This window comes from Melanerpes formicivorus, unplaced genomic scaffold (assembly GCF_026170545.1).
Source record: "Melanerpes formicivorus ecotype bairdi unplaced genomic scaffold, bMelFor1.0.p_v2 SCAF_11, whole genome shotgun sequence".
NCBI lineage: Eukaryota > Metazoa > Chordata > Aves > Piciformes > Picidae > Melanerpes > Melanerpes formicivorus.
In genome coordinates this window covers 13,827,244-13,854,517 of record NW_027142363.1, presented here as the reverse complement: position 1 = coordinate 13,854,517, position 27,274 = coordinate 13,827,244, and the positions used below count along the sequence as shown (strand labels likewise).

The 27,274-nt window shown below is 40.6% G+C and overlaps 1 protein-coding gene across 4 annotated transcripts in view; it reads right to left on the bottom strand.

The window, feature by feature from the left end:
• The window catches only part of TTC3 (tetratricopeptide repeat domain 3), a 70,569-nt gene that overhangs the window by 3,534 nt on the left and 39,761 nt on the right, over positions 1–27,274 (bottom strand). For 3 of the 4 annotated variants that reach the window (XM_068144600.1, XM_068144601.1, XM_068144598.1), the window contains exons 24-41: positions 26,914–27,006; positions 26,188–26,252; positions 23,886–24,022; positions 20,947–21,261; positions 19,880–20,143; positions 19,400–19,446; positions 18,516–18,572; positions 17,212–17,288; positions 16,303–16,443; positions 14,861–15,761; positions 11,607–11,672; positions 10,765–10,914; positions 9,245–9,384; positions 5,932–6,000; positions 5,169–5,265; positions 3,901–4,001; positions 3,226–3,319; positions 2,100–2,198 (exon numbers count right to left, since the gene is read on the bottom strand). In XM_068144600.1, coding sequence (XP_068000701.1) covers positions 2,100–2,198; positions 3,226–3,319; positions 3,901–4,001; positions 5,169–5,265; positions 5,932–6,000; positions 9,245–9,384; positions 10,765–10,914; positions 11,607–11,672; positions 14,861–15,761; positions 16,303–16,443; positions 17,212–17,288; positions 18,516–18,572; positions 19,400–19,446; positions 19,880–20,143; positions 20,947–21,261; positions 23,886–24,022; positions 26,188–26,252; positions 26,914–27,006 — 2,913 coding nt within the window. The remainder of the gene's footprint in view (positions 1–2,099; positions 2,199–3,225; positions 3,320–3,900; positions 4,002–5,168; positions 5,266–5,931; positions 6,001–9,244; positions 9,385–10,764; positions 10,915–11,606; positions 11,673–14,860; positions 15,762–16,302; positions 16,444–17,211; positions 17,289–18,515; positions 18,573–19,399; positions 19,447–19,879; positions 20,144–20,946; positions 21,262–23,885; positions 24,023–26,187; positions 26,253–26,913; positions 27,007–27,274) is intronic. The other variant, XM_068144599.1, reaches the window with a different exon arrangement.

The following is a 27,274-nucleotide window of genomic DNA, read 5'->3' as shown; positions in this document are numbered from 1 at the left end:
CACAAACTGTTACACTTTTGTGCATGCTCAGGAATAGGCAGGTCACATGACTTTACCTTACGCTGCCTTACCTAGGTAAAAAACACTTTACAAGGCTGCTCTGTGATAGATGGGTTGTCTATGGGTGCTACCTGAGAGAGGATTAAACAGGGCAGCACATGCACAAACCCTTCCCTTCAGCTTGCTTTGCTAAAGGACACACGGCCAGCTCCAAGCTGTACAGAAGTATAGCTTAAAGCTGGTGGTACAAACAAAACTTGTTTCAGTAAGTGTCAATTATTTGAACAGAGAAAACTCACTGCTCCTAACAGATGATATATAATTAGAGTAATTTTTATTTTCAAACAGAAACATACCAGTTATAGTCATGACCTTGACAAACTGGGGAGATGACATGATCCTGAAAGGCTTGGTTTTTGCACTAACAATTCTCTTCCCTAAAAGGTAAGAACTCCTTAAAATTTAGTTGCTTGACCCTGTGGACTGCTATGTTTCAGAACTTGACTACTCTAGGAAGGTGGCTTTCTGACACAGCTAATATTCCACACCCCATAGTCAAACCTGCTGGTTTGTGTTCTGTGTTCCTTAGTTTGCCACCTTTTTGATGCCCTGTTTTACCTCCTCTGTAAAGGTGTTTAACACAGTTCAATGGGGAGAAAAAGGGGTTTTCATCAGGTCTTTTTCATTTGGGTTCCATATTTGCCTATTAAAGCTGGAAAAAAATCACAGCTCAAAGCTGAAAAAAAATAATCACAGCTCTCTTCTAAAATGTTACTCCTGTCTTCAGTAAAAATAGATACCAAATGCAGAACAAGAGGCTCTTAAGTTGCTCTTTCCCAAGCTGTCAATAGATGGTAACCAAGCTGACTGTATATTCTGTGACAATGAGAAAAGTTGGAAATAAGTGTGGAAGAAAAGGCATGCAGGAGAGCCTAAGTGTAACCTACTTGTTTAAGTCCAGAAAAGCTGTAGGAACAATCATAAATACACAGTATTAGAACAGCATTTAACCTAAATTGCAGCAAAACCAAAAGGAAAAAAAACCATAACTTCCTGCAGAGAATAGACACAGGAATAGTTGTGTGCCACCTTCAACGAATTCAGTGTTCTCCTATGTGAGTGTGCTCTGAATGCATTTTACTTACTGAAGCAGTAAGTTTCCCTGTTTTGAGATGACTAAAACCTTTTCCCTTACTTCAAATTGTCTCGCGTGCAGTGGTTTCGGAATGCTGTTTGTCTTCAGGACTGGGTTACAGCTCTGTGCCCTGGTTTCAACTTTCTGGTGTTTTTTTTTAATAGAATCATAGGATGGTTTGGGTTGGAAGGGATCTACAAAGGTCATCTAGTCCAACCCCTCTGCAGTAAGCAGGGGCATCCCCAACTACATCAGGTTGCCCAGAGCCCTGCCGAGCCTTATTTTGAATATCTCGAGGAATGGGGTCTCAACTACCTCCCTGGGCAACCTGTTCTACCATCAGTGAATGGCAGCACATATCTTAGCTCCAAGTATTTTATCACTATCATAATACCTTCCCACAAGCATGCTGATGAACAGCTCTAGGAGTATTAACTTATACTGACTTTGTCCTCGCACCAGGAACAAACTGCAGGGTTCGGAAGTAACTGACAATCTCAGCAAAGCATTTGTGGCCCATGACAAAAAGTTTTTAAATAGTCTTTATCTGTGATGTAGTCATGGCAGATGCACCTCCATAAATGGCTACACTCAGTCCAGTTTGTAACAGACAGGACTGGAAGTTGATTTTGGTATTCTTAGTCAGTTACACACGTTGGCATAATGGGGCCTGGTGCCTAAGGACTGTGGTGCGGTCGCGATAGTCCAAATCCAGACATGATATGCAGCAAATTAAAAGTTAACTTTAAACAGCTTAAGCCTGATTTGAGAATGTGCTTTTCACCAGACTTCACCATGCTCATCTGCTGTCACCTTTTCCTTCTGGGCATTACCTGGACATACGGAAAGCCAGCTTACTTTGCATTCAAGGTAATACATCCAAGTTCTTTATGTATAGTGGATAGCCATGCCAATGCCAACTTAAATGAACATGACAAACTGCTGTCAAGTGTAAGATACATACTAAGACACTGGGAGGAGAAGGAAGATCCTCAGTTTCCACTTTAGTGAGGCAGTTTCTGACACCATTTTTCACCATCTGAATTTTTTCTTCATATTCAGTCTGCAGAAGGAAAACAAATTATCCTCTGGATGGGTATTAACTAAAGCTCGCTCTTGACTTGACATGGTATTGACACAACTGCTTCTTTGCAAACCCCCAAAGATACCAGGCCCTTAATACAGAGAAGTATGGTTATCATTTGCTATAGTAACATAAACCTGGGTTTAAGTACTTGCACTGATGCCTTGAAAGGGTTTGGGAAACCCCTTCTGGTTCTTAAATCTCAGCCTATACGTTCCCCATCTTGACTTTTCAGGGGTTTTTGTGAATAGACTTGTTAATGTGGGATCCAGTTTTGAAGCAAGTGTATAGATTTATGCCTATATAGAATTGAAGATATTCAACTGTAACTATGTGGGATCCAATTCTGAAGCAAGTGTATAGATTTCTGCCTGTATAAAATTGAAGATATTTAACTGTAACTATGTGGGATCCAATTCTGAAGCAAGTGTATAGATTTTTGCCTATATATAGAATTGAAGGTATTTAACTGTAACTATGTGGGATCCAATTCTGAAGCAAGTGTATAGATTTCTGCCTGTATAAAATTGAAGCTATTCAACTGTAACTATGTGGGATCCAATTCTGAAGCAAGTGTATAGATTTCTGCCTGTATAAAATTGAAGGCATTCAACTGTAACTATGTGGGATCCAATTCTGAAGCAAGTGTATAGATTTTTTCCTGTATGAAATTGGAGATACTCAACTGTAACTATGTGGGATCCAATTCTGAAGCAAGTATATAGATTTTTGCCTGTATGAAATTGAAGCTATTCAACTGTAACTATGTGGGATCCAATTCTGAAGCAAGTGTATAGATTTTTGCCTGTATACAACTGAAGATGTGCAGCTGTAACTTAACTGTACTTAAACAATCTGCACTTACAGCTGTGTCTTCTTTTTTTTTTTGTAATTAAAAAAAAATAAAGGTGAGGATTTGGAGAGCAAATTACTGGTGCTTTAAAACAGAAATGCAAAATTATTTATTCTAACAGCCAAAGTTCAACTCAGAGAAATTAAGGCTTACCTCTACTTTTTCCAGTTGTTTCTTTACATTTGAAATAAATACTTCCCAGGAATCAGTCTGTGACTTCAGCATAAGTGCTGTTGAAGCTGAGCTGCTGGAGCATTCAAGATTTTCAGTTAAACTGCAACATTCTCCTTATTTTTAACACCAAAGTTTTTAGTACAACAGTTCCTTCCCCTACCAACTAGATGGCAGTTGAAGACTTAAGCAATTTCAAGTTTAAATCAGTCAAAATTCCTAGTACTTAGATGCTATCCAATTTCAGAACCGGACTCCTCAAATGTAAATCAGTGTTTTACAACAACACAAGGACAAGGAAAGGGAACATAGCTTAAGTTTCAAAAAAAGGTAATACCATGGGCTAAATTAGGTCTATGTAAGGAGTAATTGTTGCATGCCCAGCAGTTTTGTTTGCACTCTTCTCTACTGCAACCCTTTCCCAGTGACACTGTGCAGGAATAACTGGAATGATCCCCATAGCAAGAGTAAAAAGAAATACAGCTTCAGGAAAGCTGCTCTTACGATACTATGATACTATGTTTCTATGCACCTTTGAGACTAGGATCGCTTGGTAAGCAGAGCTAACCCATCTAGTTAAATAATAGTGATTAAACATCCATAGCTACTTGCATTTAGCACCTAGTAATGCTCAAATTTCTGGTGTAGCTTCCATACCTGCTGAACAACTTCAGCATCTTGAGATTTTCTTCTGCATTAGCAGCCATGCCATTTAGCTTGCATACCTCAGTTTCCTTCCAGTTTTTGAGTACTGATATCTGTAACAGAACAGAACTGTGTAAAAACAGTGCAGTACAAACACTGCTGTAGCACAGGGAATAAAACCTCAAAACAGATATCAGTAAGCATCTGAAACACTAGTGTGATGATACAGAGCACAACACACAGAGGCACACAGTTCCTACAGTGAGGAGTTTCCAGTGGAATTAACAGCCCCGAGAGGCCTTCAGGAGGGTAAAAAGGTTCCATTCACCTCAACTGATAGCAAAAGGATTCCCCAAAAATGTTCCATTTGCAGCTTAAGAAGTGAGAATTGTTCATGATACTCAAAGCATCAGCAGTAGGAAACATACTGGTTTAGAAAAACATCATTTATCAGTCCTCTGCTCCTTTCAGTAGAACACACAAGTTGGCTGTTACCTGATAAAGCATCACAGTATATTAGAGGTTGGAAGGCACCTCAAGAGATCATTGGGTCCAACCCCCCTGCCAAAGCAGGGTCACCTGGAGTAGTCTGCACAGGAATGCATCCAGGTAGGTTTTGAAAGTCTCCAGAGAAGGAGACTCCACAACCTCTCTGGGCAGCCTGTTCCAGTGTTCTGACACCCTCACCATAAAGAAGTTTCTCCTCATGTTGAGGTGAAATCTTCTATGTTCAATTTTAAACCCATTGTTCCTTGTCTTACTACTGTGCACCACTCCACCTGACACCCACCCTCTCAGATATTTACAGACACTGATGAGATTCCCTCTCAGTCTTCTCTTACCAAGACTAAACAGCCCCAGGGATCTCGGTCTCTCTTCACAGGGGAGTATCCATGTATTCCCTAACCATGATCTACTTTTAACAAGGAATTTTTTACATCCTGTTGGTTAATTCTTGCTAATGGAAACTATTCATAACAAGGGTGAGTCTGGAACTCAGCTACTAGTAGGATTTTGTTTGGGCAATACTGTATGTCCCACATTCTATGTATTTTTCATAATGGTCAATAAAAACAACGTGCCTTGGCGATTTGCAAAGTTTTGAAGCATGAACAGCACTTGTAAATAATCAATTCACACTGAGATATCCTTATGACAGCTTTTAAGATGCTATTTAAAAAGTAAACTGTTAAATAAGTCTTCACCAGTCACACTTTCCACCTACTATCAGCACAAATGATCCAAGCTCTAGCAAAGATGTTTCACTTTTTTGCCTGTACCTCTGCTTCAACAGCTCTCTTCGTACAATCGTGGCAGTCATCTTCACTCTCTTTCAAAAGCTCTTCCAATTTTAGTTTCCCACTAGCATATTTATTACTGTGAAATAACAAAGTGAAATATTTGAGTAACATTTACAACAGAAGAGTACTTTAAATGTAGAGGTTTCTACAGCTATTCTCTCTTCTCCATTTACATTTCACAGCTTGTGCCTTGATCATATTTGTGTAGCCGCCCTGCTAGCTCTATGGACACAGCCTTGGGATTTCTTCACCACATTTCAATGTGCAACCTAAAAAGCTTATAGAAGTTAGACCACTGCAGTCATGCAAGTGTTATTGTTCTGAGCCTCAGCACCTATGTAAAGAATGTATCTATAAATGAAACCTTGACTTCATACTACACGCACATGAGCAGCTTCTGGCAAATGTTTAGATAACCTCCCGGACGTTCAGGACTACAAATGTGTGACAATCCAGAGCTACACGACAGATCACCGTGCCTGTACCACCCCCAGCTTCTGAGGTGTTCTAAAACACAGTATCATGTAATCAAGGGTAATGGATGGCAGTACAAAAAAGCCAGATTGTTATTATTATGGATCTCTAAAAGAAAATATTTACTTATGGTAAGTAGAAGTAACCTAACTTAGGGTGAGAAATACAGGTTAAAGTGCTGCTTTTTTCCTAAGCCTTTACACAAAGTGGACAACTCCAGTGACAAGTCATCAGAAAAAGAGAAATATTACTGAAACAAAAATATTACCTGAGATCCAGATAGCTATTTAAAGATAAGTTGTACTCCTTTTCCTTCTCATCATTGCTCTTTGAATGCCTAGAGGAATCAAACAGTTATTAAACTTGCTCTTAAAAACTGTTCTTAAGCAAACACAATGTGTTCCTCTGTAACTGTAGTGACAACCTGTGTGTTTTATACACTGTTTAAACCCATAAATGCATTTTTATTCCTAACTCAGCAGTAGCTAATATTATTATATTAGCAGGGTGATGATTTTCAAGAGATTTGGCCCAAATGACTTAGTCTAAAGATAACACGACAGCATGCAAGGGCAAATTTTCTCCTTTTTAAACTAATTAATCACAGAATTCATCACAGAATTAACCAGGTTGGAAAAAAACCTTCAAGATCATCAAGTACAACCTATGACCCAACACCATCAACTAAACCATGGCACCAAGTGCCTCAGCCAGGCTCTTCATAAACACCTCCAGGGATGGTGACTCCACCACCTCCCTGGGCAGCCCACTCCAATGGCCAGTCACTCTTTCTGTGAACAATTTCTTCCTAACATCTAGCCTGAAGTGAAAATTGTTTTAGAAGCATAGAATTGTTGGAGTGGGAGGGGACTTCAAGGACCATCCAGTTCCAACTGCCCTGCCATGAGTATGGACATCTCACACTAGATCAGGTTGCCCAGAGGTCCATCCAGCCTGGCCTAAAATCTCCCAGGGATGGGGCTTCCACCACGTCCCTGGGCAAACCATTCCAGTGTCCCACCACCCTCATGGTGAAGAATTTCTTCCTAACATTCAATCTGAATCTACCCATTTGTATTTTTTTTCCCATTCACCCTAGTCCAATCATTACCTGACACCCTAAAAGTCCCTCACCTGTCCCCATTTTTCCCAAATCCCAGAGCACCTGGGCCCTGTTGGAGTCTCCTCCCTCTCCAGGTGTGGCCACTTGGACCTCCCCACCCACTCCCCTTTTTAATCCCCACCAGGAAAGGCAGCAGCCCTAAGCTGAGCCCATCTGGGCTGGAGGATCCTCCTCTCATCTCTGGTGAGTGCCCATGGTGCACACTGGGTGATGGTGGTGGTGACAACAAAGGCCGGGGGGCCTGGTGGCCCCCCGGCTGTTAGGAACAGGATTGATGACTACTCCAATATCATCCACAGGTGCTGGCTGGGGCTCCTCACTGGGGCTGAGCTCCTCTATGTAGTATCTTGGCTGGTGAGGGTCTTACCCCCAGCTCTTGGATGGGTGCAAAAATGGTGGTGGTGGAGCAGAAGCTGTTTAGTCATATGATGTTATGCTAATTACACTGTTATTAGCTGGAGGCCCCTTGAGTCTGCTCTCATTGTTCAATAAATCTCTGCTTTTGTGCCTCATTTACAGACCACCTCTTCCCCCTCACTGCTTCTTTTCAGAAATAAGGAAAGAAAGGAGGAAAAAAGGCAATAAAGCGTATCTGGAAAAAGCATTCACTTATCAGTCAACTCTGAGCAAGAAGCCTTTGGGAAGAGGGGCAGGTTGGAAAACAAGAATCACTTCTTATGAATCACAAGACAAATTTCATAAAGAGCAGACAGAAAAAGACTGCATCTTCTCCATTGTGGTTATGCTTCATGGTGGTAAATGCAGAGGAAAAAAATGTTCAAGCTAGCTTGGAAATCTCTGTTGCACTTCTCTACAGAAAGAATTACTGAGAAAGGGACATTGTGACAAGTGAATACCCATCCTTCATACAGAACATCCAAACATCCAGCCTAAACCTCCCCTGGTGCAGCTTGAGACTGTATCCTCTTGTTCTGCCCCTGGGAGAAGAGACTAACCCCACCTGGCTACAACATCCCTTCGGGTAGTTGTAGATAGCAACAAGGTCTCCCTTGAGCCTCTTCTCCAGGCTAAACACCCCCAGCTCCCTCAGCCTCTCCTCATAGGGCTTGTGCTCCAGAGCCCTCCCCATCCTTGTTGCCCTTCTCTGGACACATTCCAGCAAGTCAACATCCTTCCTAAACTGAGGGGCCCAGAACTAGACACAGGACTCAAGGTGGGGTCTAACCAGTGCTGTGTACAGGGGCAAAATGACCTCCCTGTTCCTGCTGGCCACACTATTTCTGATACAGGCCAGGATCCCATTGGCCTTCTTGGCCACCTGGGCATACTGCTGGCTCACGTTCACCCTACTATTGACCAGTACCAGTATCACAGTATAACTGAGGGAGAGCATCAAAGATACAGCAGGAATTGTCCAATCTAATTAGAAAAAAATATGTCCAGGTCAGTCAGTTTCATGAGTTTCCCCAAAGTTATTTTAAATGTTCACCTAGACCCTGAAAAAAACCCAAATAACAAAACAAACAACAAAACCCCAAAGAAACAACCCCAAAACAGCCCAAACAAAAGCAGATGGATTTCAGCCTATCCTTGTCATAAAACATCCAGCTGGTTACACAGCCAAGTACTAAGGTAACATAAAGATTTCTTTATAAAGAAGTCTTTATAGAAAGTTTCAGGAAAAGGCACTGATAATGCTTTATCAAATGGTACACTATTTAAGTGTGTCCATAACACATTCTCATGGATGCTTGCTGACTATGGTAGAAGGTGACTGCTACTTCTCACTCCTCCATTGCCAGCAGAGCTCATCAGCCTGGGAACAGCTGGGTTTGCTGCACAGGCTCAGGACAGGATTCATATTTTGATAATACTAAGTTCCATGGACAGCTGGTTTAGGTGAAGGAAACAACCACAACAGATATATGCAGTTAGGTAGTTCTTGGGGGTTTTTCTTTCATTTCAGCAGTGAGTGACAGGACTAGAAAAAAAGCAGGCATGCATCCCTGGATGGCCCTCAGATAGGCTAAGTAGCAGAAAAGAGAAAGCTTGTAAGAAAAATAAATGCAGATCTGAGTTTGGTTGAGTTGATTGAATGAAAGCAGCAATGAAAATGTAAAGCTAATTTTAATGCAGCAGAGGGGCACACTGAGAAAGCAATGGTAAGGCATGAAGGAGAAAAGTGGAAAAGCAGTGCAGATCTGAAGGATTCTGGAAAATATGCAAAGATCTTAAACAGTGAAGTAGTATTTGTTAATTAGGTTAAATAACATATCTAGGGCCTATTAGCAGCAGCTCTAATCCAAGAGTGCATTTCACTGATTTCAGAATGACATAATCAGGGCAACAAGTTTGAGTTTTTGCCCTGCATACTTCATGGAGTCAGTAGATACCAAAACTTACCATAGTCTAGCAGAAATAACGGCACTCATTGTTGCTTGAGGGGAAAAAGTATCAAAAGGGAAAAGTAAAGCAAACCTGCACTTAAAATCAGTACCTATCATTGGTATCTGTATGCTTTTTAACTTTGTTCCTTAGTGCTTTTAAGTGCGCTTTATTTTCCTTTTTTTCCTGTTGCCATTTTTTCACTTGTATTTCTAAATCCTGATGAAGCCAATCCAGTTCATTCTTTGACACCTACAAGCAGAAAGGAAGAAAACATTAGTTCTGAAAATGCTGGTTTACTCTAACGCAAGTTAGAGCAGATTGCTGACACTTCTGATCAAAAGCTAAGCCAGGGAAAATTACAGCAACAGAGTTTTACAAGTGCTTATACTCTATTTCAGGTATTTAGCGTGGGCAACACACTCAAATGCTTTCCTGCCGTGATCTGCACGTCACATTTGCGTGTCTTCAGAGTACTTGCAACTGTGTTTTGCAGTCAGCTAAAAGCAGAAGCCTAGTTCCAGTGTCACATACAAGTACGTACTCAAAATTCAGTCCTGACACTCTTCTATCAGTACTAACCACTGGGAAGCTACAATTCGTAGTAGAGCAGGACAGCAGTGACTCTTATGTCTGCAGTGACTGTTGAGGCAGCATCAGTGCACCACTGAGAAATGGAAAATGTGTTTTTTGAGGAAGTGCCTACAATGCCCACGGACAAGTTGATCCACCCTGCATTCAGCCCCCACAGAATCACAGAAACCGGTTGGAAAAGACCCTCGGGATCACCAAGCCCAACCAATAACCTTATTCTACAAGGTTTACCCCTAAACCGTATCCCCAAGCACCCATTCCAAAGCCTGACCACTCTTTCCAGCTCAAAAATTCTGAGCTCATTTTGTTACCTAAAATTCATACAAAAACCTCTCGTATGAGACACTGTAATATCCATGTGAGACACTAATATCCCTTATGTGAAAGTTTGCCAGGCTACTTGCAGCCAATGGTAAAACTAGACCCTGGGAGCTCCCAAGCTGCAGTACACAAGTTTTCTCCAACACACCACTGAAAGGAAATTAAGGTGGGGGGGAAAAAAAAAAAGCATTAAACTGGGATCCAGTGACAGGTCCCATCTTGCTGAAGATTAAAGAGAGGACCCAGGGAGAGGTGGCTTTGGTTTCAGCTGAATTATTTTTCTTTAAATAGAAAAATCTCTTTTCTAGTAGAAAAGTGGGTAGCCTGTAGCATGAACAGCTTTAAACGTAAAATGAATATAGTCCAAGTGATAACAGGCTGGTAAGTGTTGTCTGGGGACTGCTCCTCTTGCTTACAGACATTCTCAAGGAAATAAAGCCTGTTAGCAAACTCATCAAATCAAGAAGGAAGAGTCAGCAGTGTAGTGTAGTTTCATTCTCAGGTTGAACTAAAACCAGTACCACCTCAGAAGCTGGAAACAACTGATATCTATGTGCTTAAGTGCATGTGAAGCAGTGAAGCCTGTGAGGTTTGCCAAGTTAAGACTTCACAGCAATGAGGACCTCAAGTCAAGCGTCAAAAATACTGTTGATACATTACAGTCAATCTTGTGAGCCAGTGCCGTTTGTCCCACTGTTGCAGAGATAAAACCATTACCGCAATCTTTTCAGCACTGCTCTTCAGGAGCTCTTTTAAAGCGCTGATCTCCTCTGAGCTTCGGCTTTGTATCTGTTCGTGTTTCTCCTGCGCTTCTTTAAGTTGCTCTTTTAATACCTGATGCTCTTTCTCCATACGCAGAATATCTCCCTGAAAGTAAATCAGTTATAAAACACCGTCTCTGTTACCACAGAGAAGCAAACACTCCTGACCCCTAAAAGACACGGCCTGCTCTCAGCTGGGATATAAAATCTTGGGTGTGACTGGGGAGGGCCAGTGTTCAAGAGACACTTGTGCAAAAGTTTACATCTAGCTCAGAAAATGAACATTCAAGTTTGACCATGAATGGAACGTGATTAGTTCAAAAGACATTATCTGCACAAATGAAGTATGAAAGCCTCAAGATTTTTGGAGAGGAAAATACTACATTACCAGAAAACACCATGCAAGATCTGAACAGCTATAGAGCACAGCTCCAAAACCTCCTTCTTGTGGGCCTATATGAAGTTTCCAAGCAGAACATCATGCTCAATAGGAAAGGTGGGGGAAAGGGGAAGAGATTCCCTCCTCTATCCTCCCTCAAAAAAAACCACCCAAAAAAACCCCTGAACAACAAAAAAAAAACCCAAAACCCACAAAACCCAAACCAACCAGCACAAAGAAAGCCCCCAAGAACCCACTCACATACATACTGCCAAACAACCCCCTAAATAAATAAACAAATAAATAAAGAAGTTGAAACATGTTATCCTTGGAGACCTTTCCTCTTTTCACTACTGCATTTTTAGGCACTCCTTTAACCTTCTTTATGAGAAATATTAACAAATGCATGGGTAACTTACTTGTTGCATTTCAAATGGATGAAAAGGTAAAGTGTTTGTTTCCTTATCAGCTACTTCATGATTTACCTAGAATACAAAGAATCATTTGTTGATGAAAAAGCTTTTCCAGTTCATGCAAGCAACTAGCACCTCAGCTGGTTTGGAGCTATTCAGTAACCTATTCAGTATTCCTAAGGTTGGAAGGGACCTCAAAGGTCATCAAGTCCAACCTGTCACCACAGACCTCATGACTAGAGTAGGGAGGACACTACTGCAGGCTTGAACTCACAACCTTCCCATTAAGGGTCTGATGCACTACCAACTGAGCCACCTGAATTCTTTTATACCTAACCTACAATTTCACAAATCTAGCTACATTATACAATGTTTTTGCCTACAATGTAAAAAGAAATGGCACAACTAACTGAAAGCACTTTTTTCATCTGTACTGAAAGCACTTCTTTTGTTATAATCTTTCCCCAGTTGAATTCACCCTGGAGCATTTCTAGAGACAAAAGTTCTCCAAGTCCTTAAACACAACTGGGCTCTACAGGTCAAACAGCTTAATGACTTGCAAACCCCGTGTCTGACTACTCACTGAGCTGTGTTTTGTGGCTCCTAAATTCAAGATCTACTATGTGAGCGCCTCTACTTCGAAGAGACTAGACTCAAGGACCTTCAGGGGCTCTGCTTGTTTTCTTCTAATACCACCTCATCAAGCACTTAACTGAAAGAGCTGAAATGCAAAATCTAGTCATAGGACACATTAAAGATCCAGTTAATTATGTTACTGTTCTAAGAGGCTATTAAAAAGCCCACAGAAGTTAAATGCCTTTTTCACCACCCTTTTGCAGAGAGAAACTTATCTGTCGCTTAGTGACTTTTTGACCTCTGCTAACCAGAACTCAGCAGATTGAGAATTGTTGACTTTCCTGTTATCTCTTTAATGCATATGTTCAAGAAGCAAACAAAGAAATCTCATTTTAACAGCCCAATCACTCCAGTGACAAAATTCATCTGCCAAGACTGATGGCAAACTTTCAGCAGCCGCTCAGGAAAGATTTAAAAAGAAGAAAAGTTTTGTAAACACAACTTTGATAAACAAACAAATCCCATGTCAACATTTTCAACTTTGAAAGCAGTAATGGAGAGACAGCTGTTTATCTTACAACTATAAATGACCATTCCTCCCCTAATGACAAGAAACAAAAGATGAGGAACTCCTCCTCAGCAGCCTCTCTAGCACATTGGATCATCCTGGCCTGTATCAGGAACAGTGTGGCCAGCAGGAACAGGGAGGTCATTCTGCCCCTGTACACTGCACTGGTTAGGCCACACCTTGAGTACTGTGTCCAGTTCTGGGCCCCTCAGTTTAGGAAGGAGGTTGACTTGCTGGAATGAGTCCAGAGGAGGGCAACAAGGTTGGTGAGGGGCTTGGAACACAAGCCCTATGAGGAGAGGCTGAGGGAGTTTGGGTTGCTTAGCCCAGAGAGGAGGAGGCTCAGGGGAGACCTTATTGCTCTCTACAACTACCTGAAGGGAGGTTGTGGACAGGTGGAGGTTGGTCTCTTCTCCCAGGCACCCAGCACCAGAACAAGAGGACACAGTCTCAGGCTGCGCCAGGGGAGGTTTAGGCTGGAGGTTAGGAAGAAATTCTACACAGATACAGTGATTGCCCATTGGAATGGGCTGCCCAGGGAGGTGGTGGAGTCACCATCACTGGAGGTGTTTAGGAGGAGACTTGATAGGGTGCTTGGTTGCATGGTTTAGTTGATTAGGTGGTGTTGGATGATAGGTTGGACACGATGATCTTGAAGGTCTCTTCCAACCTGGTTTATTCTGTTCTATCTCTCATAAATGGAGGTCTGAAACTGCCCTATCTGTAACTCTGAAAACCAACCACCTTAGTTTAAAACTGTAACAAATGTGGATGTGACCTTTGTCTCTGTCTGTTACCTGAAGTGTGTCGTCACAAGTGGTATATGCTGATCTACCTCTGAGTTACCATTAAAGAGTGAATGCTCCAGCCCCTCCTCCATTCTGCTATGTGCCCTGACCTTTCAGGGTGTTCAGCAATACTTTCTCTGTTGCTTTTGGGGGTGTGGTAGTTTTAAGCTATGCCTTTAAAAAATTTTTCACAGATCTTGAACAGAAAGTAGTAAATTGTAACTAAATCACTATTAGGGGTAAAAAGGCAAATAATGATAGTTCTAAACAATCCCGAGCTAAACGAGCTAGCCATGTAAACAATTTCGCTCTCTTCTCGCTTCTTCACTCTGGGAGAGATGCTAACTACTTCTGCTTGACCTTGGCTGCATTGTTTTGGCTAAGTCTAACATCTCTCTGCTCCTTTCTCCTGTCCCTTTTATGTACAGGGGGACAAGGGGAGGCAGAGAGGGAGAAGCTATTAGCTTCCCCTGGTCTTTGGCCAGGGGGATCCTTGTGCTGCTCACTAATTGTAAATCCTGTCTATTTTGCACATATTCATTGCACTCCATTGTAGACCCTAGTTTTGCTTGTGAAAACAGCTTTCATGTGCTTCCAGCTGAGCTGGTCCAGCAAATTTAATGTTGGGGAGAATTTCAACCCACCACAGGGTGGGAGTGTTGGTTATTTTTGATTTGTTGGTTTTTTTTAATTACTTCAGGAGGGAAAAGGGAATGTGACAGAATTTTCCCCCTGAACTACCCTACAGCTGAGCTTGCACTAAGTCCACAACAGAAGCATCAACCAACAATTGTTAGAATGCACAGACTATCTAAATCCTCAAATACTGTGAAAGTTAAAACAAATCATTGAGGCAATTATGACATAGAAAAAATTTCCTCAACCTCCAGAGCACAGCTGGACTGATGTGCACCAATACTTTCCTTCGATCCTGGGTCAGAAGATCAAAACTTCAGGCAGAACACAAATCAGTGACCATCTCTTTAAAGAATGACAAATTTAGGAAGGGCAATTGGATAAAGTAGCAACAAGTTAACACTGCAAGTTCTAAGTTAGTTCCCAGTCTGATAAACACCTCAGTATCTTTCAACTCATGGCCTGTTTTGGAGAGGTAAGTACTAGAGAGTTATAAATACTATTTTAAGATGCTCTACATTTTGCTAGCTGGAAGTATTATTGAGTATTTGCTCTCAAAAGCCTATACAACATCTGATCCTTTTGGAAGACATAAAGAAATCATTCAAAAAGCAGTTGCACTTTCCAGTGCTCAGCACTGTCATTTACTGCCTTCAAAGCTCTCAGTTAACTGTTCCATTTTAATTTCTTACCTGAACAGCTGTCATCCTTGTATGAGGATTGCTTTTCGTTAGAGGTATACTTCTGCTTTTTTTTTTCTTCTCAATAACCTGTGCATCACATTTGGCTTCATTTCTACTATTTGTAACACCACAACTGTCTTCATAACCTGTGTTATCTGAGTTCTCCAGCTGGCACTGAGGGTCTTCAGATGTTTGTATTTCAGTTGGTCTAGAAGTGCTGAGAAGGTGCTTTCTGTCTGAAATTGCCAATTCATCATTATCCTGACAAGCTATACCATCAGCATAAATATAACTATGTTGCTTAGCAACATCTGACAGGACAGGCACTGAGGAAGGCACTAGCAATACTTTTGGATATGGATAACCCCAAGAAGTCTCAGGCAAAAGTACACAGGGATTTTTAGAATCAAAGCAGTTCAATGCAACATCTGAATAGGATGACTTATTTTGTATGGTATCAATACTCTGAGTATGCAAAGATTCACATGAAGTAGGAAAAGACCAGGGAAAATGCTGTGGAGGCTTGTAACATGCTACTGTTAAGTCAGTAGATGTTGATATACAGGGATTCTCCAGATAAGACCATGGTATGAACTCCTTAGCAGCTGGATTTAACTGTAGCTTGTTCTGGGAAGAATTTTCTTGCACATTACAGACTTTATAACTTTCCTCTTCATTATCTCCGTTCCCAGTTCTGCTTGTCTTTTCATTATTAAGATCTGCATGCTTTCTTAAGCCAATAAGATTATCCACCATAATGAAACGACAGGATTTCAGAAGAAAGGATTTCAGACCACCTTCATCTTCTACAATCTTTCGAATTTCTTCAGGGAAACATTCATATTGCTCAACTAGCAATTTATCATTCATTTCCATAGGGCCATGTTGTTCTAAGAGTTCAGAGAAGCATCTTAAAAGGAAAACAAAACCAAGCTGCCATTATTAATCAGTTTTTTTTTCATGCAATTCTAAAATCTTATTTCACCCATTAGATTTTCACAATAATACTTATAAGCAAGAACCTCTAGAATGACTGAAAATGGAACCACCTCTTTGGAATGAGTTGTCCAGGGAGGTGGTTGGGGCGCCATCCCTGGAGGTGTTTAAGACCAGGCTGGATGAGGCTCTGGGCAGCCTGATCTAGTGTGGGGTGTCCCTGCCCATGGCAGGGGGGTTGGAACTAGATGATCCTTGTGGTCCCTTCCAACCCTGGCTGATACTATGATACTATGAAAAACAATCACTTGGAAGACAGTGTTCTAGCCAAACATCAAATTCTTCTATAATCCTCTTGTGCTTGCCCACATCTAACTAAAAACATGCAACTATTGCAAATCACTAGTACATAGCTCAATGCACACACCTACATACAACAGAGCACCAGCACCCAAATTCTGGATCTAGTACAGTATAAAGCCTTTAAACTGCTAAGCACAGAAATGTATACATACTCATATAAGATCTCACAGGTTTCATCCAAAATGTTTTGGTAACTGTTACTATCTGAATACCCAAAAAGAGCTTCAAATTCCGCTGTTTGTGCCTGAAGATACTGTGGGATTGCAAATGGTTCATAAAAATTTGTAAAATCTCTGTGGCCAGAAGAGACAAAAAGAAAGACAAATCAAAAGACATTAAAAACAGTGCAAATGAACAGCAATTCTTGTATCTGAAAATAATTCCATTTTTCATATAGACTGAAACCAGCGTACTATGTGGTAACTATATAGTCCTAAAAAACTACCCCAATAGCAAACATTTCCCTAACAAGCAGAATAAACACTCTTACCAAAATCCTTAACTGCTGAACTTATTAACTAACCTGCAACTAGCTCATAGAAATAAAGACTAGCTCATAGAAATCAAGCCTATCTCTGGCTAGCAGCTTTCACATCTATAAGAGAGAGCAAAACCAGGCTCAGAATAGAAGAGCCTGACTCCTTACTAACACAAAAATTCTGAGCAATGTATTACAAGTTATCTCAATTCAAAATCATAATCTGGTTGGTATGGCATGGATGGCAAAGCTCAGCTGTGGCTGACAGAGGATGTACAAATCAGTCAATTTTTTGCCACATGAAAATTGAACAGGAAGCAAGTAGCGTTCTACTCGAAACAGTACCTTTTGGCCCAGATGATGTATGGGGCTGCAGCCTGGCAACCATCTGGTTGCTTTCTACATCATTTAAGATCTTTACAATTCTAACACCCCTTTTACAAATGTCCTGGAAGCAGAGAAGTAATGTTTCTACACAAGCTCAAATCAAAACCACTTAGATGCTAGTGCAAACTTAGTGTTTCCCCCTGCAAAGCACTTCAGAGTGTGTGTAATAAAAGCAAAACTGCATAATGGTACTTACAAAGTATTTTCATCTATAAATATCTCATCTTCTTCTCGTGCTGCTGTACTAACTCCACTGGATAATACTAAAACAGACTAATTAAAAACAGACTGTTGTTATTTTTGTCTCAAGAAAGTATATGCAAACTGATCCACTGTAAAGCCTCTGAGTAAACTTATTTACACTTGAACCTCGTTCTGTAACTTTATCACATTCATAAGCCATACTATGAACTGCAAAAATGATATGCCAATAAAATCTATCAGGTAAAGGTGTAATTCCAGCTCTTTTTCATAAGGTGTAATGAAACATTTTTCCTTCTCAAAATGACTGGTAGATGTCCTCCAAATTTGCTGTTTCTCAAAGCAAAACAATATGGAGCACAAAGCATTAATTTCTTAGTGTGGTCAGTGCACCATATTCACATTTTCCCACATAGCAAAAGAAGATTACAATAATCACTGAGAATTTTTATAGTGAAGGTACTGGTATCCAGAGCCAGTTATTCATAAGTAACTTTCTTTGCAAGTTTAGAAATACTTTTTATGCTGACAAATTCATACTGTAACAGAACAAAACCGTACTAAGTACTCAGCCCTGGTGAGACCCCACCTGGAGTACTGTGTCCAGTTCTGGAGCCCCTATTACAAGAGGGATGTGGAGGTGCTGGAACGTGTCCAGAGAAGGGCCACAAGGATGATCAGAGGGCTGGAGCACCTCTTCTACAAGGACAGACTGAAGGAGTTGGGGCTGTTCAGTCTGCAGAAGAGAAGGCTCCGAGGTGACCCAATTGTGGCCTTCCAGGATCTGAAGGGGGCCTACAGGAAGGCTGGGGAAGGACTTCTCAGGATCTCAGGTAGTGATAGGACTAGGGGGAATGGAATGAAGCTGGGGGTGGGGAGATTGAGGCTAGATGTGAGGAGGAGGTTCTTCACCATGAGAGTGGTGAAACCCTGGAATGGGTTGTCCAAGGAGGTGGTCGAGACCCCGTCCCTGGGAGTGTTTAAGACCAGGTTGGATGAGGCTCTGGCCAGCCTGATCTAGTGTGGGGTGTCCCTGCCCATGGCAGGGGGGTTGGAACTAGATGATCCTTGTGGTCCCTTCCAACCCTGAATGATACTATGATACTAAGTCTTAACAGCTAAGTCTTAACTAAGTCTTAACATTCTAGTCCAGAAAAAACCCCACAAAACTTCCAGGAGGAGTTTCCACAAGGTACTCAGGAAAACAGCCACTATACCCATGAACACCAGGAATTCTTAGAACAAACAAAAAAACCAAACAAAAAGTTGTCTGCAGTACGCAGCCAAAAAGTTACAAACCTTTGGGTCTTTTGTATTCTTCTTCCTGACTTTGTTTTTAACTTTTATACCATTAGTCTGCAACAGAAAAAATAAACTCATTGTCTTGTTTCATTAGAGTAAAATTATGATACACTTCCAAAACCAGTAGGTAATTTCTTTAAAAGCTTCCTATTCTCATTCTGGTTTGACCAGCAAGATGTACATGGTGAAGCGCACAATCTTCTCCCTCTTCACTTCATCCCCAGGTGGAAAACAAACAAGAAAGAGGGAGTTGCAAGACTCTATCCATTTTATTCCTTTTCATTTAATTTTCCTGTTTAAAAGTTGAAAGCACTGATTTAAAAAAAAATGAAATTGTGTATTTAGAGAGCTGTGACTTCACACACACAATGTAGCTTCAGTGTTTGGAACGAGAAGCAAAAGAACTGTCAAATGTTTTGGTCACTTTATCTTTCAAAGGTATGTAAAGACAAAAGAACTAAGTCTTAATCTTCACTTTCAAATAGGACTGTAATTAGAGGTTAACTTTACTAACTCTAAGTAACATTGAAATAGAAGTTGTTCTTTTTTGGATTTCCAATTCATGAAATGAAAAAACAGCAAAGAATTTCACATTTTATTAAGATGCATATTGATTAATTACCTCTACAGATGTATTCTGCATCAAAAGTGAATTTTGGAGTTGTATGGGAAGAAAAAAATTATCTGCAGGCTGGCATAATTTTAAATGAGTGCCTCAAACACATAATTTACCAAAATGCCTCATATATTTCTGCCAATCAGAATGAATTTCAATTCAGATACTAATCAAAAAGGGATTCAGAATGAAGTACACCGCAAGAATCATGAGTTGAATCTGAAAAGCATCTATAAATGGCAATGAACAACTGAAGTTCACTTACCAATATATTTTCATTTCCCTGCTTCTTTAATATAATGGTAGGGTCATCTATGGAAAGGATAACAAAGGCACATTTGTAAATGGAAACATTCTATGCAACTTAGAAGAGTGAACTATGAAACTGAAGTAATGATGATTATATAATCCTTTATCAAACACCACCAACTCAAAGACTATAGCTGCAGGATCTTTATTCTGAAAATTGAAAGCTAAATACTCCTTTTGGCTGGACAGCATATATATAGTAAAGGTAAATTCATGTGCTGGTTGTGACACATGAAACAAACCAGCAGAATGCAACTTAGGAAAGGGTGGCTTGCCTTTTGAGGCCACACTGCCTTTTAAGCACTGAACAGAGAAGGTCCCATATAATGAGGTGATCAGCTGTTTGCTGAAGTTTCAGTCTTTGACAGAGCCCATCACTTGTGTAAAAGCAGACAAAATACAACGCTTGTAAGAATTACAACCTTTGCGTACTCACCCATTTTATCAAAGAATTCATCTAAAGCCTGATGAAGAACAGGAAAGTTTTCTCTGTTGTCTTCTAACAGCCATATAAAACAACGTGTTTTCTCTAGGGGTGGTTTTAAGAAATAATCACAAATTTCGTTGCCTTCAGAACTAGTTTGCACATAGTCAAACTTACTACCATACTTCTCATTCCAGAGTGTGGTTAAAATAGAGAAGTCAAGCTCTTTTAGAAATGTTTCATATTGAAGGATAAAGTTCTTTGTAGCTGTCAGACCTAAAAAAGAGAGAGAAAAAAACCCTCAACATTTCATGCCAGCTTCAGAGTTTTAGTGCTTGCAGTGTAATATTCCTCTTCAAGGAGGCACAGTTTGTCCTAAAAAGTAAGTATAGTATAGCTGAAATATATTATGTAAAACCTCCTGTACCTTAAAAATGCAAACCAAAAATTTTACATGGATTTGATATAAATTTTACTGTTAGTCAATACCAAATTATCTGTTTGATAAATCTAAGAACATTTCTTAAAGGACATGGACACAACAAAACAGCATTGAGAATCCAAATCTCATCCAAGGTTTGGGCATCTTATGTCCATTTTCCCTGCAAAAAAAATAATAAACTTCTCCCTTCATCCTATTATAAATTGAAGAGGAAACTATACAGCAAAGCAACACAACCAAAGAACAACAAGTTGAAGTGCTTCCATGTTATACAGTCTAAACATTTATGACCAAAAACCCCACCATAATTTACTTTCTTAAACTTTGTCTTTTATACAGGTATTATCATTTAAACCCAGTGCTGGAATTCAAAGGCATGAAAAACTAAATCTGTTCCATTTTCTCCGCCCTGCCCACCTTAGCTTGTTTTACAATAGAAGCTGTGTCTGCATTACCAACAGTCACACTTTCTTCTCTAGAAATCCTGGCTAAGGATGAAGTAAATGAAAAAGGAAAACTTTATCATTTAAAGTTAAGAAAGCAAGACTGCAAAACAGGGAGGTTATCTTTTACATCTGTAAACTGAACAACAATGACAGGGTAAGGTTGTCTGCTATTACAAAAACACACAGCCTACCCAAGTTGTTAAGATGTGTCAGCCACTTGTGTAATTTGGGATCCACTTCTTTCAGCTCGCTCAGCACGTGAATGAAGCCCCTTGTTTTCACTCTGTTTTTTTCCTGAATTAAGTAACTGATGAGCTGCTCCATCACTTCATGTGACGTGCTGCTAGCTTTGGAATACAACGTGTAATCCTCTTCACTGATTACAAACCATGAAAGTAATTCCTCCAATAGTTTGGAAGCATCATGGACAGACGTTTTTATTTGCTCAGCATTTCGGCTGATATGCTGCAGGACTTGATCACCAGTGTATAAATCCTGAACATAACCTACAATGGGATGAAAAAAACACACAAGGCACCAACAAATGAGTTCACGTATGCTTTCCACAATGAAAAACATCAACTGTAATGTGCAGATAATTTGTACTTTAATATGTAACTTTCCATATAAACTACTAGCCTTAGCATTAGAAATTTGACTTAACATTGTTTTAAATGTTGTTCACACAAAGAAACAATCCTTAGCTTCTTAACTAGATCTCAGAAAAAGGAAAAAAGTCATCTGCCAGTAATTGTTTTCTGTTAAGCAATTGTCTATAGAGATTTATCTGTGCAGGCCACATGCCAGCTCTGATGCAGAGACAGAATTCACCCAAGCATGAGTTCCCAGAGCATATACCTAGTGCCATACCTTTGCCCTGACCCTTTTGTTAGTTCTTTGTAGAAAAAGGGTGAAAAAGATTAGTCTTGTATCAGCCTTCGCCTTCAAGACTGAACATTTATAGAACACCACTTTCAGAGTTTAACTGACAGTAACCACAGTCAAAAGATCTGATTTTTAAATTTAAAAAGCCAACTAAACAAACAAAAAATACACACCAAGGCACTACATATTACACTTTGAAAACTTAGCCATTGTAACAGTTCCAAGCACACTGAGAGATTCAATGAACTCTACAGGTCACAGGTCAGGCCACACCTGAGTTTATCCTGCAGGAGTCTGCATTAAAAGCCTCTGTATCTTACAAATGTGTGTAGAAGTGCCCTTCTCACTTTATAAGCAGATTTATTCTTATTTAAAACATAGACACATAGGCTGCTATTACAACAAAATGAGGTGGTGCAGATGCACATCCCCATAGCCTTTTTCTTTTGGTTCACACTGTGATACTAGCAGCAGTCATTGTGTTCCTGCTTTGTAATAGGAGTGCAGTGGGCTGGTACTTGCTGATCTTGATGAGGCAGCAAGCTGAAGCACTCAAGTGCCTTCCTGTCCTGGGTATGAGTACAGTGAGCTGGAATACTGAGACACACCCTAACCACACCTGAAACTCCTCTTGCCTGAGAAACATTACTGGACCCACAATCCCTTCTGCCTGGATCATAGCCCACTTAGAAGAGTGCCAAGGCTGCCTGACAAGAACAATGACAGAGCACTGACCAAAGCTAATCATCTTGTGACCCCATAAATACCAATCCCAAGGGAGACCCCTAGGGGCATTCCATTTCACAGTGGGCTGTCTCACCCTATGCTGGGATGTCTCTCAGGCCAGACTTTAACTGTCTGCCTGGTAAAGGCTCATGAAAGGGAAGACAGTCTGCTTGTAGGAAGCTGACAGAGGAAGACATTGAGTTACTCACTCTAACTGGATTATGTGAAAGTCTAAAGATCATTTACTGTAATATGCTGAAAGGGAAACAATCATACAGGTATAGAGGGTGACAGATTTATTTGTGTGCATGTGCACGCATGATGTGCTTAGGTAATTTTGCTGAATGCCTAGCTAAATCACTGTATAGATTATAAACAATTATTATTAACTGATTAAACATATATATATATATATATATGTATGTATATATATATATATATATATATATATATATGTACTTATAAATACATAGCCCTGGAATGGGTTGTCCAGGGAGGTGGTTGAGGCCCCACCCCTGGAGGTGTTTAAGACCAGGCTGGATGAGGCTCTGGCCAGCCTGATCTAGTGTGGGGTATCCCTACCCATGGCAGGGGGGTTGGAACTAGATGATCCTTGTGGTTCCTTCCAACCCTGACTGATACTATGATACTTATACAGCCTGATCTTGTGATTTATCACAACAGTGTTAATGACTTTTAAAACTCCTGCTACCTTAAAGCTACAAAGGAGCCAGCAGGCTGAATACTACCACTATCATCAAAATCTTTGTACACCAGGTCATGTTAAGTCACTACTACTGAAATTCCCATACCCAAATATTTTTAGTTATAAACTGTCAATCAGGTCTGGAACTAGGACTGGATCTAGCTGCATTCTCTGAAAGAGTCTGGGGAAGCTGTCTTTCTGCCTCCTCACCCCCTGTCCAAAAGGGAGAAAGGAGCAGAGAGAAAGCAGTGGTTAGACTTAACCAAAATAATGCAGCCAGGGTCAGCAGAAGCAGATTAATCTCTCCTGAGCAAAGCGAGCAGAGAAGAGAAGCCCCCTGAATGTCTTGGTACAAGCAGTCTTATGGCAGGTAGTTCTCCAGTGAAATTGTTTAGAATTATCTTTAGTTTTCCTTTTTACACCCAATAGTGATTTATTTCTATTTTTCTACTTTCCCCAAAATCTGTACCAAAGTTTTAAAGGCACAGCCTACAACTACCACATGTGAAGAGCAAGGAAAAGAATGTAAAAGGATCCTTCCTGAACCTTGTGATGCAATGGGAGGGCTTCCCTTACTCCTTCCATTCCACTATATGCTTAGATATAAGTGGTTTACTGAGTTTGGAACTAGGGATCGATCTAGCCACACTTAAGACTCCTCTCTGGGAAGTAGTTGAGACTGAAAGAAAAAGTAGAATTTACATTTGTATATTTCTCCCACATAGTAACTCATTAAGTGAGCCTTGCCATCAAAATGAACCTTGAAAAGCTACCTTGTGGTAACTTGGACCAATAACCTGTATTTCCACATACCACCGTGATCACTGTATCGAGCTGGTTCATTTCCCATCCGGTTTTCTTCTGTTTTCTCTTTAGGAGATTTCCGCGCCTCCTCTCGTGCACGCCGCCTTCGTAATTTTCTTTCTTCCTTCATTTTTAACTTCCTTAGACTGAAAAAATGGCAATTAGGCTGTGAACCTAATGCAGGTCAAGTTGCCAAAGGAGTTACACTCATCTAACTTATTTTTCAAGTCTTGCAATATGCTCCATTCTACCATATTATGCTCAAAAGTACAAATACACAACCAGCTAGTCTGCATTTGCAAGTTGAGAGACAAGAAAACCTCATACACGTTTCCTAAAAATCAAGTATGTAACTATGAATATCCTCAAGATGTAATAATTTTTGCTTCCACTAATGATGTCTCAATTAGTATGAACACAAGCCCTATGAGGAGAGGCTGAGGGAGCTGGGATTGTTTAGCCTGGAGAAGAGGAGGCTCAGGGGTGACCTCATTGCCCTCTACAACTACCTGAAAGGTGGTTGTAGCCAGGAAGGGGTTGGCCTCTTCTCCCAGGCAACCAGCACCAGAACAAGGGGACACAGTCTCAAGCTGCGCCAGGGGAGGTTTAGACTCAAGGTGAGGAGGAAGTTCTTCACCCTGCGAGTCATTTGTCATTGGAACGGGTTGCCCAGGGAGGTGGTTGAGTCATCGACCCTGGAAGCGTTCAAGAGGAGATTGGACATGGCACTTGGTGCCATGGTCTAGTCATGGGGTCTGTGTTGATAGGTTGGACTCGATGATCCTCGAGGTCCTTTCCAACCTAAATGATACTGTGATACTGTAACTGAAATACTATCACTTTTTTCCCTTCATTTACGAGTTTCCATTCTGAATGGCATTTTACTGTCCTTGAGTTTTAAAAAGCAATTCTCTTTCTGCTCTCAGCATGATTCCTCATTATGTATAACCTTGACTAAAAAGTGTAAGCTCACTTATGTCAAAGGTGAGGGCATCAATAACCGAAACAGCATCATTACATGCAGTGTTGATTTACCCTTTTGAAACATTCACACAAAGCAGACTAGATAGAATAGAATAAACCAGGTTGGAAGAGACCTTCAAGATCATCGCGTCCAACCTATCATCCAACACCACCTAATCAACTAACCCATGTAACCAAGCACCCTGTCAAGTCTCCTCCTGAACACCTCCAGTGATGGCAACTCCACCACCTCCCCGGGCAGCCCATTCCAATGGGCAATCACTCTCTCTCTGTAAAACTTCCTCCTGACCGCCAGCCTGAACTTCCCCTGGCGCAGCCTGAGACTGTGTCCTCTTGTTCTGGTGCTGGCTGCCTGGGAGAAGAGACCAACCTCTGCCTGTTTACAACCCCCCTTCAGGTAGTTGTAGAGTAAAGGCTGTGCAACAGTGTGGGGGTTGAACTTACACCACATACCAATACCATCTCTCATTCAGCTAAAAATCTTGCCGAGTTTCTTTCTTCCCTATAGAAGAGTGCCTGCAATCTCAGACTGAACATGGAGGTAGTATTCTAAATCTATCTGCACTTGACTTTCACCACATGTATATGACACTTTATTAAAAAGAATATAACTTTTTCTAGCATTCCAATTGTTAAGTATCTTAAACACAAACAAAAGACATGGATGGAGAGCGAATAGAATAGAATAAACCAGGTTGGAAGAGACCTTCAAGACCATCGCGTCCAACCCATCAACCATCCAACCCACCTAAACAACTAACTCATGGCACCAAGCACCCCATCATGAAACAGTCAAGAAACAGTTGTCAAGTACTACACAGAGCCTCCAAACCCCACATCCCTCAAACACAATGTTTCTTCCCTGCCCACAGATTTCATAATGAAGTTAAGTTTCAAGTATAAAGACTGATAGACGATTGCAGCAATTTATCTTCAAAAACTGTTGGTTCAAATTGCCAGGAACTCAGTGGTGAAACAGACAATTTAACCCTCAAAAGAGGTGTGGTAAATCAGACTTGCATCAACTCATATGCTATATGCTTGAAAACAGATGCCTGCAAGCAGACTGAAAATGACCACTAGAGAGATACCAGTGATTTATTCAGCAGTACCAGTTAATGCCCTCCTGTGCTAATGTTGTAAGTCTGTAGCTTGTAGTTTGTTTAAATGCTTTTATAATTGAATCCTGCTTTACCTGACTTTTCGTTTTATCAGAGGCAAGGGGCAAGAATAGCTTTCCAAAGTATTTGTGGTATTTTAGCAATTCAAACCAAACTGGTTTGCTCTGAAATTGATCCAACTTAGTTCTGAAGAGCAGAGAGCTTACCTGGAACACTTCTGCTTAATGCGGGCCCTTGGTGCTTCCTTGGGTCTTACGATTTTTTTTTCAAACTACCAAAACAAGCAACATCACGTTAGTTAAATTGTGTTACAATGCCACTTTGCTGTTACTATGCCCAGGACATCTACTGCTTTCTAAAGCATCAAATATAACAGCACAAAAGAGACACAGAACGTACATAAGCCTCATGAAGCTCTACTTAAAATTACCATCTTCTGCTACGACTCTGTATATAGCAATACACTTTTATCTGCTGGAAAGGCAGGTTGAAAGGTAACACAAAGTCAGGAAGACATGGAGGTTGTTTTGTTTTACCAATGGGCAGGAAGCAATTTTTTTTTGTTTGTTTTTGCTTCTCACAGACCAATACTGCTCTGGGAAGCAGCATCCATGCTGTGACTCTACAGAGGGTAAGAGCACTCTTCCAATTATTTCATTTATCGAGATCAGCTCCAAGCTAAACTAATGGTTTCTTTTCTGTTGCACAAGCTAAATACAAAATGAAACTCCAGTTCCCCTCCATGACAATTCCAATCAATATCATAAGAAGAGAAAAGGTAATTAACATTGCTAAAATCATGTTCAGGTTCTGTAGTTACGATGGAATATTACACCTGTGTTAGCAGTTACATTCTAATCATCACTTGAAAATATTTATTCTGGGAAAGGAGAGAAAGATTGTCCTCATATTTTATATGACTATTTACTTACTTCACATTTTACCAGACCAGAAGAACTGAAAATAACTATTTTTGAAATAAGGCCTGTACAATCAGGAGTGAAACACAATTCTTGAAGAAAATCCTGTCAAGAGAAAACGATACACGCAATAAAGACATTAAATTCATGAAAATCTGCGTTCTTACACAGATTACAATTTCTTAATCTGAGATGACCAAGGTAATTAAAGCTATCACAGCTCTACAATCTTACTGGATGAGAAAAGCAAGTGACAGCTGACTTGGTAAGAACTGCAAAAAGGATCCTCAATCTGTGCCATATACTTGTTACCCCTGAAACTATAGCAAAGCCCCACTTCCTCCAACTTCACGTTCAAGAGTCACCTTTAAGA